This window comes from Oncorhynchus keta, chromosome 34 (assembly GCF_023373465.1).
Source record: "Oncorhynchus keta strain PuntledgeMale-10-30-2019 chromosome 34, Oket_V2, whole genome shotgun sequence".
NCBI lineage: Eukaryota > Metazoa > Chordata > Actinopteri > Salmoniformes > Salmonidae > Oncorhynchus > Oncorhynchus keta.
Window position 1 is genome coordinate 50,449,467 of NC_068454.1, and position 15,028 is coordinate 50,464,494.

At 41.8% G+C, this 15,028-nt stretch overlaps 2 protein-coding genes across 3 annotated transcripts in view; one reads left to right on the plus strand and one right to left on the minus strand.

Moving 5' to 3' along the window:
- LOC127915127 (uncharacterized) overlaps positions 1–15,028 on the minus strand; it is a 1,101,500-nt gene that overhangs the window by 921,691 nt on the left and 164,781 nt on the right. The window lies entirely within an intron of this gene.
- LOC118366517 (uncharacterized) lies at positions 1,152–14,518 on the plus strand. The gene is made up of 5 exons (XM_035749134.2): positions 1,152–1,329; positions 1,452–1,488; positions 10,904–12,933; positions 13,110–13,200; positions 13,306–14,518. The coding sequence occupies exons 2-5, from the start codon at positions 1,485–1,487 to the stop codon at positions 13,407–13,409; spliced, it is 2,229 nt and encodes a 742-aa protein (XP_035605027.1). The 5' UTR covers positions 1,152–1,329; positions 1,452–1,484; the 3' UTR covers positions 13,410–14,518.

Here is a 15,028-nt window from a genome sequence, read left to right on the forward strand (position 1 = left end):
AAATCAGCAACAGTGTCAGTGGGTTTAAAATAAAGCAGTCTCTGTATAAAATAGCAAGGCCTCCACCGCGGCCCTGGCTGTGTGCCTTTTCAATGTATTTGATTTCAGGCGGAGGTTCTTGATTAAGATGGTGAAAGTCACTGTCTCTGTGTCATGTTTCAGTGAGACATATGTCAAAGTCATTCTCAGAAAAACTCTTACAGAAGAAGAGACTTATTTGTTAAGGATTGTAGAGTGCAAAATGTGTGGACGTATTGGTGGAAACAGATTAATTGCATTGTGCTTGGTCCACTGTGCTCTGTATGAACTATTAACTTGGAGTAGGGGATGTCAATTGCCTGAGGGTTAGCCTGCAGAACTGGCAAGTGATCGTTATTGTCCAACTTCGGTGTACATGTTGTACTGTTCACATTGTGAGTGCACACAATAGACTTTAATTCCTCTCCGTCTGCATGTTTTATGTAGGATCCCGTATTGCATAAGGCTGTTCTTGAGCTCCTTGCACAGGGTTGTTTTAATCTGTTCAACATTTCGGGGGAATCCTTGTAGTGGAGGAAAGTTGCTGCCATTCCTTAGTCTTTGGTCCAGGAGATGAGAGGAAGATCTCGGCTAGTATTTGAATCCAAACAATTAGCTAGTTGATTGGAGAAGTATGCTAATATCTTGTCAAGTTTAAGGTCAGTTTAGATGACTAGATTTTTGTATTCAGTATGTTACGAAACCGATTAACTTCCCTGTTAATATTGTTATGCTCGCAAAGTCTAGGGGTCTTAGGCCTAGTTCACTGGTCTGTAACCTGATTTAAGATGTGCATCTATGTGAGAAATCAGTGCCTAGGTGTTGAAAGTACATGTACCCAGGGAGACAGCAACCTTAACTTGGTCCAGGGGCAGCTCTGTCTCTCTTGACCTATTTTGGGTCGGCTGAGCCCAAGCGGATTATTATGTTCAGATGGTGACGGAAACAGATATTTACGACAAGGAAAACAACAAGCAGGCATGCCTAAACTAAGGATTTAAAATCCAAACAAAAGGCCTCATGGCCACCAAATAAACCAGTAGCCTCACAGCTCGCAAGCGGGGACACTGACTGACGATCCTTAATTGGCAGCACCTGATGTGCTTGTCAACCAGGCTCACCACCTGGATAAGGTTGCTGTTGCCCACTGAGGGAAAGGAGTGTGGAAGTGGTAGTGAGCTGTAGTGTGCTGTCCTAACTACCTAACCTACTAGATTAGCTTTTTTTTAAAGCTGATAATTGATAATAATGCATATAAAAAACACTTAAAACTAATTTGTCACTAAGCGCCATGGCAACGATGTAAAAAAAGTAATTAGAAAATTGGTTATTGGTCATTAAAAGTAGTTAATAGCAGACAAATATTTGACTAAAATCAGCTAAATGCTCCCTTGTTATTGTTTCATAAACTTTGATTTGCTGTTATATTTCAGTGACGAGGAGCCAATAGAGGTGCATCAAAAGAGATGTGTAAGTACGATTTATATTCTTTGCATATTTGGCATTTGAAGCCATTTTCATTGATTTGTCTAAAAATATATGTGCATCAGAACTAACTTCCAGTTAGTATTAATACTTAAAGCTATTGTACTCACACAGTCATATGAGTCAGTTAGTTAATTTGCTCTCTAATATATGTAATTTCTACACAGATTACTATGTATCCCAGTCTCTGGAATATTGTGGCATTTCTTTGTATTTATTTGGAAGCGCCAAGGCAGCAGCTACTCTTTCTTGGGTCCAAACACACTAGGGCACTTACATTGCATATAAAACTAAAGGTAAAACAGTACATCATAACATTATTACACCGCTACATATCTACAATACAAAATGTATAATACCACCATACAACAATATTACAATGTATGTGTGTGTCTACCTTTCTGTGTCTCTTCACAGTCCCCGCTGTTCCATAAGGTATATTTTTATCTGTTTTTTAAAATCTGATTCTACTGCTTGCATCAGTAACCTGATGTGGAATGGTTCTATGTAGCTCTGTGTGCCTCCCATAATCTGTTCTGTACTTAGGGACTGTGAAGAGACCTCTTGCTCGTGGCATGTCTTGTGGAGTATGCATGGGTGTTTGAGCTGTGTGCTAGTAGTTTAAACAGACAGCTTGTCAACACTTCTTACAAAAACAAGTAGTGATGAAGTCAATCTCTCCTCCACTTTGAGCCATGAGAGATTGACATGCATATCATCATGCATGTCACGCATGGGGCGGCAGGGTAGCCTAGTGGTTACAAGGTACAAATCTGTCGTTCTGCCCCTAAACAGGCAGTTAACCCACTGTTCCTAGGCCGTCATTGAAAATAAGAATTTGTTCTTAACTGACTTGCCTAGTTAAAAAAATAAGAAGAATTTTGGCTCCCTGTTTTAATAGCCAGCCGTGTTGCCCTGTTCTGAGCCAATTCTCATTTTCCTAAGTCCCCCTTTGTGGCACCTGACCACACGACTGAACAGTAATCCAGGTGCAACAAAACTAGCACCTGTAGGACCTGCCGGACCTGCCTTGTTGATAGAGTTGTTAAGAAGGCAGAGCAGTACTTTATTATGGACAGACTTTTCCCCATCTTAGCTACTGTTGTATCAATATGTTTTGACCATGACAGTTTACAATCCAGGGTTACTCCAAGCAGTTTAGTCACCTCAACCTGATCTATTTTGACATTATTCATTACAAGATTTAGTTGAGGTTTAGTGAATGATTTGTCCCAAATACAATGCTTAGGTATTAGTGATGAAGGAAGTGAATAGGAATCCGACATCCACCATGCAGTTATGAGTGCAAGCATAGCACACCACCTAATACTACTTATTCTGGAGAAATGTCTATGCTGTATGACTTCAACTACTATAAAGACCCTGCCTCGTTTTGTGTTGGCCTACAGTACCCTCCCCATATCCCATCACCTCCAATGCAGGATAAGCATTCTGGTAGTTTGGAACTCCTGTCTGGAGAGCAACATCTTAAATAGAATGCAATCAGGTTTTAGGTCTGGCCACAGCACTGTTTCAGCAACATTGAAGGTTTTAAATTACATCCACTGTGCTCTTGATAAGAAGTTGTGTGTCTGTCTTGATTGATTTGTCGAAGGCTTTTGACACCGTGGACCATGCTGTCTTAGTGCAAAGGTTAAAATGTTGTGGAATTACTGGTCATGCTCTAGATAATGTATAAACCAATGTGTAATAGCGGATGGTTGTAAATCTGAGTCCATAGAGGTGTGCTCAGGTGTTCCGCAAGGTTCCATTTTGGCCCACTGTTGTTCATTTTGTATATCAACAACATTGGGGATCTTATTGAAACAGGGGATGTTAATTTTTATGCAGATTATACTGTTCTTTATTCAAGTGGTAGTAGTTTATCTTCAGCTTTTGGAAATGCCCAAAGAACATTTAACATCATACAACATAATCTGATTTAATGCTGGTACTAAATTCTGGTAAAACAAAATGCATGGTATTTTCAAATGCCAGGCATATTACTAATCATGTCATTGCTACATTGGCTGGACATACTATAGAGCAAGTTAAAGTGTACAAATATTTGGGTGTGTGGGTTGATGATATGCTGAGCTTCACTGTGCATGTAGAGAACTTGATAAGGAAGCTCAAGCTGAGAATAGGTTTTTTATTACCGGCATAAGGCTTGTTTTTCTTTTGAGGCCAGGAAGGAGCTGGTACGATGTACATTACTGGCGGTTTTAGACTTTAGTGATGATATACACTGCTCCAAAAAATAAAGGGAACACTAAAATAACACATCCTAGATCTGAATGAATGAAATCTTTTTATTAAATACTTTTTTCTTTACATAGTTGAATGTGCTGACAACAAAATCACACAAATTATCAATGGAAATCAAATTTATCAACCCATGGAGGTCTGGATTTGGAGTCACACTCAAAATTAAAGTGTAAAACCACACTACAGGCTGATCCAACTTTGATGTAACGTCCTTAAAACAAGTCAAAATGAGGCTCAGTAGTGTGTGTGGCCTCCACGTGCCTGTTTGACCTCCCTACAATGCCTGGGCATGCTCCTGATGAGGTTGCGGATGGTCTCCTGAGGGATCTCCTCCCAGACCTGGACTAAAGCATCCACCAACTCCTGGACAGTCTGTGGTGCAACATGGTGTTGGTGGATGGAGCGAGACATGATGTCCCAGATGTGCTCAATTGGATTCAGGTCTGGGAAACAGGCGGGCCAGTCCATAGCATCAATGCCTTCCTCTTGCAGGAACTGCTGACACACTCCAGCCACATGAGGTCGAGCATTGTCTTGCATTAGGAGGAACCCAGGGCCAACCGCACCAGCATATGGTCTCACAAGGGGTCTGAGGATCTCATCTCGGTACCTAATGGCAGTCAGGCTACCTCTGGCGAGCACATGGAGGGCTGTGCAGCCCCCCAAAGAAATGCCATCCCACACCATGACTGACCCACCGCCAAACCGGTCATGCTGGAGGATATTGCAGGCAGCAGAACGTTCTCCACGGTGTCTCCAGACTGTCACGTCTGTCACGTGCTCAGTGTGAACCTGCTTTCATCTGTGAAGAGCACAGGGCGCCAGTGGAGAATTTGCCAAACTTGGTGTTCTCTGGCAAATGCCAAATGTCCTGCACGGTGTTGGGCTGTAAACACAACCACCACCTGTGGATGTCGGGCCCTCATACCACCCTCATGGAGTCTGTTTCTGACCGTTTGAGCAGACACATGCACATTTGCGGCCTGCTGGAGGTCATTTTGCAGGGCTCTGGCAGTGCTCCTCCTGCTCCTCCTTGCACAAAGGCGGAGGTAGCGGTCCTGCTGCTGGGTTTTTGCCCTCCTACAGCCTCCTCCACGTCTCCTGATGTACTGGCCTATCTCCTGGTAGCGCCTCCATGCTCTGGACACTACGCTGACAGACACAGCAAACCTTCTTGCCACAGCTCGCATTGATGTTCCATCCTGAATGAACTGCACTACCTGAGCCACTTGTGTGGGTTGTAAACTCCGTCTCATGCTACTACAAGAGTAAAAGCAATGCCAGCATTCAAAAGTGACCAAAACATCAGCCAGGAAGCATAGGAACTGAGAAGTGGTCTGTGGTCACCACCTGCAGAACCACTGCTTTATTGGGGGTGTCTTGCTAATTGCCTATAATTTCCACCTGTTGTCTATTCCATTTGCACAACAGCATGTGACATTTATTGTCAATCGGTGTTGCTTCCTAAGTGGACAGTTTGATTTCACAGAAGTGTGATTGACTTGGAGTTACATTGTGTTGTTTAAGTGTTCCCTTTATTTTTTTGAGCAGTGTATATATGCAGGCCTCAACTACTACCCTGAGAGCACTTGATTCAGTGTATCATGCAGCCCTCCGGTTCATTACAAATCAAAAACGTCTAACACATCATTGTGATCTCTACAGCGCTGTTGGCTGGTCGTCATTGACCTTGCATAGGCTTAAACACTGGTATACACTGATTTATAAAGCCATATTGGGTAAAATACAATTTTCTCTGTTCTTTTTTAGTCAGGTCGGTAAATAAATATAAATTACTGTCCCATTCTCATTTGCTTCGAACAGTACCAAAACTTAGAACAGGTGATGGTTGAAATAGTTTTAGTTACTTAGCTCCATGTTCCTGGAATTCTCTCCTGAACATTTTAAAATTTGCTGATCTAGTTTCGTTGGTGGAGTTTAAACACTTGATCGATATCACAGAAGAGTGTAATGGTCTTTAGGACAGCTGTTTTTAGTCAAGAGTTTTGTGTTTTTAACGGAATATGTCATTGTTGTACTGTATGTGTGTTTTTATAGTTTTGTTTAATGTTGTGTTAGTGTATGTAAGTTGTTTTGTCTGAAACATTGTTGCCTCTGCTGCTATTGGACCAGGTCTCTATTGGAAAAGAGATGTTATCTCAATGAGAAAAAAACGGTATAAATAAAGGTAAAATAAAAAATTATTTAAAAAATGAGAACAGTAGGGCACATCAGTTTTTTTTGCACCTTGTCAGCTCTGGGATTCAAACCAGCAAACTTTCAATTACTGACCCAATGCTCTAACCGCTAGGCTACCTGCCACCCTATGATGTTACAAATATGTCAGAGGAGACAAAATACAAAACCAAGTGAGTAGAGATCCCAGGGATGTCAATACTATTATGGAGCCTGGCCCTAAAGGCAACAATGCTGAGAACATAATTGATGTACATAGGGCACAAACAAAGACAGAGAGTACATATGAAAGTGATCTTGACAGTTCTGATAGGGAGGCGAGCCCCAGCCAACATGTATGTCCCATAAGCATGTCCAGGACATACTTGATGTCCAATGAGCTGGTAAACCATGCTGGAGAATGTTAGCTCTATGATTGCCAAGGAGTGAATTGAGGTAATGGAGTTTGAGAAATCCATCCAGTCGTCTAGCAGGTCATCCAGCCAATCATCCTGTTCCTTTGACCTCAGACGAGGCACTTTGTTGTGTGTCAGGTGGCCAGGCCCACCACCGAGGGCAGAGGAGGACTCCAGCTCTGATTGCAAGATTCTGGGCGGACATTCCTCCAATATGACCTCTCCTACACCCCTAGCGTTGAAAGAAGAACTGACATTCAGTGAGATTGAACCTTATGCTGATGAAATCATCAGTGTTATCTTGCAGAACATTCAGTAAAATACTGAGGACGAAGGTGTAAGTGAACTGAAGAATGAGCCTATGAAAATCAGACAAGTGACACCACACAGACATTGGTAGCGATCTTCTGTTGTCAGGCTTCCAAATATGCCATCATGCAGTCAAGGTAACTCACAGTATATTCCAGAAGATCAAAATGCATCCTGTCAAGATGGATCAGAGCGATATCCAGACGGGGGTGGACAGCAAAGAGCAGGTGGATGGCATCCTTGTTCTAGAGATTGTTGAAGCTGGATGATCATGTGAGTAGGGATTCTAGTAGGAGCCGAGTGAAGACACCCCATCGCTGAACTTCCATACAACCACTACAGCCCAAAAGTTTCCATGTGTGCTGTAAGGAATTGGAGAGTGCTCTCTTCTTTGGCTGCCGATATCATATCTGTGGTCCTGAATAAGCTCGTGGAGACCTCTGGTGGTAAAACAGCTGCTTGCTCGAGTCAGATGGAGATCAAGAACCTTGTCTGAGCATTGTCTTCCAAAAACCCAGAATCTCTTCCGACAGACTTATCAGGGTCTCAAATTGAATTGGTGTCAGAGGAAATACTTCAAAATATTGTTGGAAAGCTAAAAAAAAAAGATAATCAGACAGGAGTTTGAGTAATTCAGGGGAACAAATAGAGTTTGGTTTTCCATGTGAAGCTCAGGATTTTGTTGAAGAAATCTTAGACACTCAAAGGTCCAGGGTCAGACATTAGGCAGTATGGGCCAAAGGCAATTGTCCATGTTTCCTCCTCTATTTCTTAGACATTCAAACACACAAGTGAGACTCACCTCCATAAAGACAATGCAAAGACACCTAGTAAACATCACATCACCATTGGGAATGAGACCCTGGTCTCAATTGGGCTACCCTGAATAAATAAGAGTTTATAAATAAAACGGATCACCTGCTCTCTCATTCCCTGCGTGACTAGCACAGAGCTGTCAAAGTCAGCTACGTCTCTTCTGAAGGAGACATATGGTGAGCGATCCACAAACCTCAAGATGGAAAGGGAACTTCCAACCTGCATCTCATATTAAAGATTTGAAAACCTGGTGATACATCCTTACATGTATGTAAAATAACCGAGTGATACAGCCTTATGTAAATAGCATAGACATCATTTGTACCGAGAGTTACAGTAGAGGCGTTGTTCCCTATTGCACATGGACACACAAAGGATTGTAACCAGGAAGCTCAACATCCTTTGTCTGAAGTCAAGACTAAGACAACACCTCAAACAATGCAGTGCCCCTGAGAACAAACGGACCTTGGCCCTTGACACTGATTGCAGTCGTACTACAGATACCTGTCAGCAAAACTACATGCAAAGCTGCCAATATCCTCCATGTACTTACTCAAATCCACAGTGGAGAATTTGTGAAGGTGATGGATCAGTGCAAGCTACCGGACATCCTCATGTCAGTCAGAGTAGGGAGTGCTTTGAGCAAAATGCAGCCTTCCTAGAGTGGTGACGCTGAGCTGCTGATCAGTCTGGACTTCAGGCATCAGGGGAGGAGCTGAAGATGAACACAGAGCTCAATGATTCATCACCTTCACTCTGATGTTGTGACCAAGTCTATGATGATTTCTTTGCTGTGGGATAACTCTCCCCAGGCCTCATCAAGCAACACAAGTAAGTCCACAACTATCATCTTATTTAAAAGGTAAAAAGTTAGCGCCTCTCTTGGCGAGGCACTTTTCTGACCAACCAAATTATATTATTACATAGGCCTACCACAGCTTCAGTTTTTGTAGAGCAAATGTATCCTTTATGGAGAAGGTTGGTGGGTGCTGCTATTTTTCCTTTTTCACACATGTACAAGTGTGTATCAATACGCATGTGTGAATTGGAAATGTGCTTTTTGCATATCCCTCGGAGAGTGGGTTCACAGACTTGAGCGTATTTACTCACATTAACCTTTACTAATACAGTGCCTGCGAAAGTATTCGGCCCCCTTGAACTTTGCGACCTTTTGCCACATTTCAGGCTTCAAACAAAGATACAACTGTATATTTTTGTGAAGAATCAACAACAAGTGGGACACAATCATGAAGTGGAACGACAGTTATTGGATATTTCAAACTTTTTTTAACAAATCAAAAACTGAAAAATTGGGCGTGCAAAATTATTCAGCCCCTTTACTTTCAGTGCAGCAAACTCTCTCCAGAAGTTCAGTGAGGATCTCTGAATGATCCAATGTTGACCTAAATGACTAATGATGATAAATACAATCCACCTGCGTGTAATCAAGTCTCCGTATAAATGCACCTGCGGTCCGTTAAAAGCTCAGAGAGCATCATGAAGAACAAGGAACACACCAGGCAGGGCCGACATACTGTTGTGAAGAAGTTTAAAGCCGGATTTGGATACAAAAAGGATTTCCCACGCTTTAAACATCCCAAGGAGCACTGTGCAAGCGATAATATTGAAATGGAAGGAGTATCAGACCACTGCAAATCTACCAAGACCTGGCCGTTCCTCTAAACTTTCAGCTCATACAAGGAGAAGACAGATCAGAGATGCAGCCAAGAGGCCTATGATCACTCTGGATGAACTGCAGAGATCTACAGCTGAGGTGGGAGACTCTGTCCATAGGACAACAATCAGTCGTATATTACACAAATCTGGCCTTTATGGAAGAGTGGCAAGAAGAAAGCCATATCCATAAAAAGTGTCGTTTAAAGTTTGCCACAAGCCACCTGGGAGACACACCAAACATGTGGAAGAAGGTGCTCTGGTCAGATGAAACCAAAAATTGAACTTTTTGGCAACAATGCAAAACGTTATGTTTGGCGTAAAAGCAACACCCTGAACACACCATCCCCACTGTCAAACATGGTGGTGGCAGCATCATGGTTTGGGCCTGCTTTTCTTCAGCAGGGACAGGGAAGATGGTTAAAATTGATGGGAAGATGGATGGAGCCAAATACAGGACCATTCTGGAAGAAAACCTGATGGAGTCTGCAAAAGACCTGAGACTGGGACGGAGATTTGTCTTCCAACAAGACAATGATCCAAAACATAAAGCAAAATCTACAATGGAATGGTTCAAAAATAAACATATCCAGGTGTTAGAATGGCCAAGTCAAAGTCCAGACCTGAATCCAATCGAGAATCTGTGGAAAGAACTGAAAACTGCTGTTCACAAATGCTCTCCATCCAACCTCACTGAGCTCGAGCTGTTTTGCAAGGAGGAATGGGAAAAAATGTCAGTCTCTCGATGTGCAAAACTGATAGAGGCATACCCCAAGCGACTTACAGCTGTAATCGCAGCAAAGTATTAACTTAAGGGGGCTGAATAATTTTGCACGGCCAATTTTTCAGTTTTTGATTTGTTAAAAAGGTTTGAAATATCCAATAAATGTCGTTCCACTTCATGATTGTGACCCACTTGTTGTTGATTCTTCACAAAAAAAATACAGTTTTATATCTTTATGTTTGATGCCTGAAATGTGGCAAAAGGTCGCAAAGTTCAAGGGGGGCGAATACTTTCGCAAGGCACTGTAAGTACAGAATGAATTCCCTCAATAGAAATTAGATATTTAAGTATGAGAATAAAATATATTTTAGCGCCTGTCCATGTTAATAATTTGTAGTCTATGCTTTTATGATTCATGTTATGTAGGTGTTAAAATAGGTTGCTTTTGTGGAATGGAAGTTACCTGAAAAACGTAAAACGTTGTGAGCATTGAGCAGTAAATGATCACACAAAAAACAATGTGTGCATTGATCAGTAGTAATTACATTTTTATTAAGTTAAGGCTACAATGTTATTTCCTATTAATCAAAAATATACTTTAATGAAACTGGTAGTTTATTTGAAAGTGACCAAAGAGATTTTGGATAAATACCGATGCATTATTACATCATGTGCACTTGTACCATAAAGATAGTGACTGTTACATCACTATTACATCATAGAAGTGGTTTGTCAGTGTGGCATTGTTATAATAGAGAGTGATGGTTATCAATAACTGGATCATTTTTTCCTGAGGGTAAGAGAAACGTATCCACTGACGACCTTTTTCAAACAAAATAGAAATAGAAGCTATCGCATCCGCAACATTGTCATGATCTGTACACTAGTCATGTTAAAGAAGATTATTGGCTTGGTGGTCATTCTTTGGCCAGTCACAGAGATACAGTGGCCATTTGGTCACCATGTTGTAGGACTTCAAAACCACAGATTATGTTTCACTTACCCCTGTGTTTTTCAGATGTGAAAAGGATCATGTGGTCTAAATGCGTGAAACCTGAGCTTCCCTGGCACAGTAAGGCTGCCAGCAGTGTGAGAAGGTCTTTTGGGAAGATGTCACCAGTCAAGACTGCCGTGCACACTGAACAGGAGCCTCACATCAGAGCCACCCAGAATGAGGGAAAACTCAGCCAGTCACATGCCAAACTCCATGAGACACCTGTATGGGCCCAGAGAGCCAAGGAGCAAATTAAAAGTGCATTGAAGCCCATGGAATCCCCAGCCAATAAGGAGCCAACCTTAACAACTGCACCACAAACACCTGAGTGTAGCAACAAGGCAGGATGGTTTAATGTACTTGAGAACCAGCCCAGGACAAAGTCAGCCCGGCAGAGTTTGAGGTTCCATCAGATGACACCAGATGACGTCAGTCTATTTTATTTTCTTGAGAATCAACACGCTCAGCAAGTTGAAACAATTGAAGATATTGTGACCTGCTTAATAGGCGAAATCTATTATGATGAGACAGGTACCCAACTAGACACCCCCATTCCTGGCCTGAGTGAAACAGCTTTGGACCTCATTGATAATGTGGTTGATGAGTTAAATAACACCCCAAGTGACCTGTCTGGTTTACATACCGACGAGTCTCTGGTCCTCCCATCTAGTTATAAACATCAGGTAGCCAAGAGTGTTCACAAAGAATTGCTTTCCTGCACTGGTTCCCAAGAAAGCTTGTGGAAGGCTGTATCATCGGGACACATGGTGAAAGAGATTGCCAGCTCAATCTCTCTGGAGGTGTCCAAAGTAACCAGCAGGATTGGGGCTATCTATCACACTAGTGTCGATCACACTGATAATCCAATCTCACCCGGCCCCAGAACAGACACAAATGCTTCCCGGGTGTCCTGTGCAGCCTCAGACATCTCTGAAGATCTTGTCCTCAGAATCCTAGACTTCATATCATACTGTCGGTCACCAGACAGCACCTGGAATGGGCCACCGAGCCGATGCTCCACTGACATGACCGAAGATCTCATGGATGCAGTCATGGTGGAGCTCTTCACTAACACAGCCATGCTGACGATTCCAGTAGGTGAGCACCAGAAACAATGGTGCAAACCCTCCCCTACAGATCTGGAGAAAGCTGCCAGATTAGTGTATAAGAAGATGGTAAAGGAAACTGGCTCAGCTGAGGCTTTGCAAGACGCTCTCAAGCTCAGAAGGAAGTGTGTAGTCACAGCACTGGCTGACGTAGTGGCAAAGCAAGTGTACAAGCTCTTCTCAGAAGAGGAGTCAGACTCCACATATCTTCCAGACCAAACCAGCCACAAAGATGACTGCCCTGTTACAAGCCACAGTAACAAACAACTCACACCTGAGTTTGCTGCTGCTCAATCTGCCAGTGAGTGCATAGTGAACTGCAAGGCTGTGTGGGAGATCATCTCCAGACTGCTGCAGGAAATTTGTCCTAACGTGCCCATGGAAGAAAAGCCCCAACTTTATGCTCAGGATCTTTTTCATAGTGCTATAAATAAGCTGTCTGAGTCTCCAGGGGTAGCAGTATGTGCTGATGAGACTATCTGTGACGTCTGCCGCCATCCACAGGCCATTGAGTTAATCTGCGGCCGTGTTCTGGAGTGCCTGCAATTTCAGATGAACCTCATGGGCTACAATTTAAGATCTGCCCTGGATGCCCAAGATGAGGCTCTCAGCTACTTTATTGTTGCTCATCTTGTGCAAGAGACCCTGCTGTTGATCTCAAATCAGACCAATGGCAGCTCCCCTGAAGTAGACTCAGGTTCCCACCATCAACCTGAGAGTCAAACACAACCATGTGTAGTGAGCAGCAGAGTAAATGATGAAGATTGGCCCACTTGTCAGTCAAACATCACTGTACCAAAGGGCCATTCCACCATTTCTGCATCCAAGGGCTTGTCCCATAGGGCTTGCTTTTCCACTGTGTTTGCAACCAAGGGCCTACCACAGATGCCAGGTCAAAAATACACTGGCAGAAGAAGGCACACAGTCCTGAGTGTGAAAATAAAAAAGGTACAGTAGGTGCTTATGCAGTAACAGATTGGAAATCCCCCAAACTATCAAATATAAATTTCGCTGAAGTGACTTCATGTTTATTTGACTTAAAATCTCATACACTATTTTATGCAGTTTAGTAGACATTCTTTCACAGCTGAAGGATTTAACCATGGGTTTGTATGTTAATACAGCACTCTCACAGAGGAATTCATATCACACCGTCAGAAAGGATAATTCGGTTGAAGGAAATGCAGAGGGAGTCATCTTCTGAGGTCTCATCAGGTTTGAACCATCTATTTGCTTTCAACAAGTTTATCTCTACTTCTTAAGGAATTATATTCTGGTAAATTGTTGTAGAAAGTATTGACTGTCTAATTATATTCTCAGTTTCAGTGGAGATGTTTTCTGAAAGCCATGGACACAGAAGAGGGTGTTTTGGATGGCTCCTCTCTAAGCTTATGTGCACTGAAGACATCCACTGGTTTGAGTAATGTTTGTGTAACCAAACATTCAAACCTAAGGTGGAGGAATGTAAATAAATTAAAGCAAGCCTACTTTGACCTTCTATTGTGATTCAGTAACAGGTGATTCACCGTGGTTTCAGTAAGTCATATAATTTCCGTTATGTATAGTCATTTCGTTTGCCGACCTTCCATAGCTAGCTAAGTATATGACACAAACATTATTTGCTGGTTTGAATGACGTCTGAACAACAGCATAGCATATTATGAACACGGTGCCAGAAACATTCCATTTAAAAACATACAGTGCCTTCAGAAAGTATTCACACATTTCATTATATTGAAACGACCCTGGGTTTATATGCATGAGCATGCTTTTGCGGCACAGTCGATAGCGCGCCGGACCTCAGACTCGAAGGTCGAGGGTTCGAGACCTGCTCCTGCTGTTACATTACAATATGTATAGTCATTTCGGTATGCCGACCTTCCATAGCTAGCTAAGTATATGAAGCAAAGATTATTTGTTGGTTTGAATGATGCCTGAACAACAGTATAGCCTATTATGAACACAGCGCCAGAAACATTCCATAAAAAATATACAGTGCCTTCAGAAAGTATTCTCACTAGGACAATAACCTAAAATGCACAATCAAATCTACACCGGAGTTGCTTGCCAAGAAGACACTGAATGTTCATGAGTGGCATAGTTACAGTTTATACTTAAATCTGCTTGAAGATCTATGGCAAAACCTTGAAATGGTTATCCAGCAATGATCAACAACCAATTTGACAGAGCTTGGAGGAAAAAAATGAAAAAATGACGAAGAAATGTTGCACAATCCAGGTGTGGAAAGCTTGTAAGAGACTTACCCAGAAAGACTCACAGCTGTAATCGCTGCCAAGGGTGCTTCTACAAATATGCAAATTAGATATTTCTGTACTTAATGTTCATAATATTTGCAAAAAAATGTTTAAACATGTTTTCACTTTGTCATTATGGGGTATTGTGTGTAGAAAACAAACTAGAATTCAGGTTGTAACACAACAAAATGTGAAATAAGTCCAGGGGTATGAATACTTTTGGAAGGCACTGTATATTTTGAAATGCTATAAAACGAAGAACAATTAGTGTGACAGCAAAAATTATAATTTTTTATTTGGGGGATGGGGGAAGAAGTTAGTAGAGCTCTTTTTAATTTTCTTAGTAGAGTTATGTGATGCGGTGGCATATTGCTGCCAGTCAAATTTTGTTTTATGTCATGTCACAAGTAGAGATGAAACGGTATGAAAATTTCATACCACGATTATAGTGACCAAAATTATCAGTATTGTTAAAATGTGCTGAAAATGTTAAAGTACTGATACACATACTGAAATAATTTCACCAAGTTTTATATTGAAAACTAACAAACAACAAATAAAATTAGCAGCAATATGCACTTTTTGCATTGTGCATAAACATGAAAATAATAACATTAACATTAAAGATGTGGCCATGAGAGGTAAAAGTTTCCCTAGTGCAGGTTTGAATGAACACAACCTTAAGTAAGCAAATCAAATGTGCATATAAAAGCAACACAAGTAAAGCAATATGCATGTAAGAGCAATACAACCATATGGCAACACATCCAATGTGCATGTAAGAACAA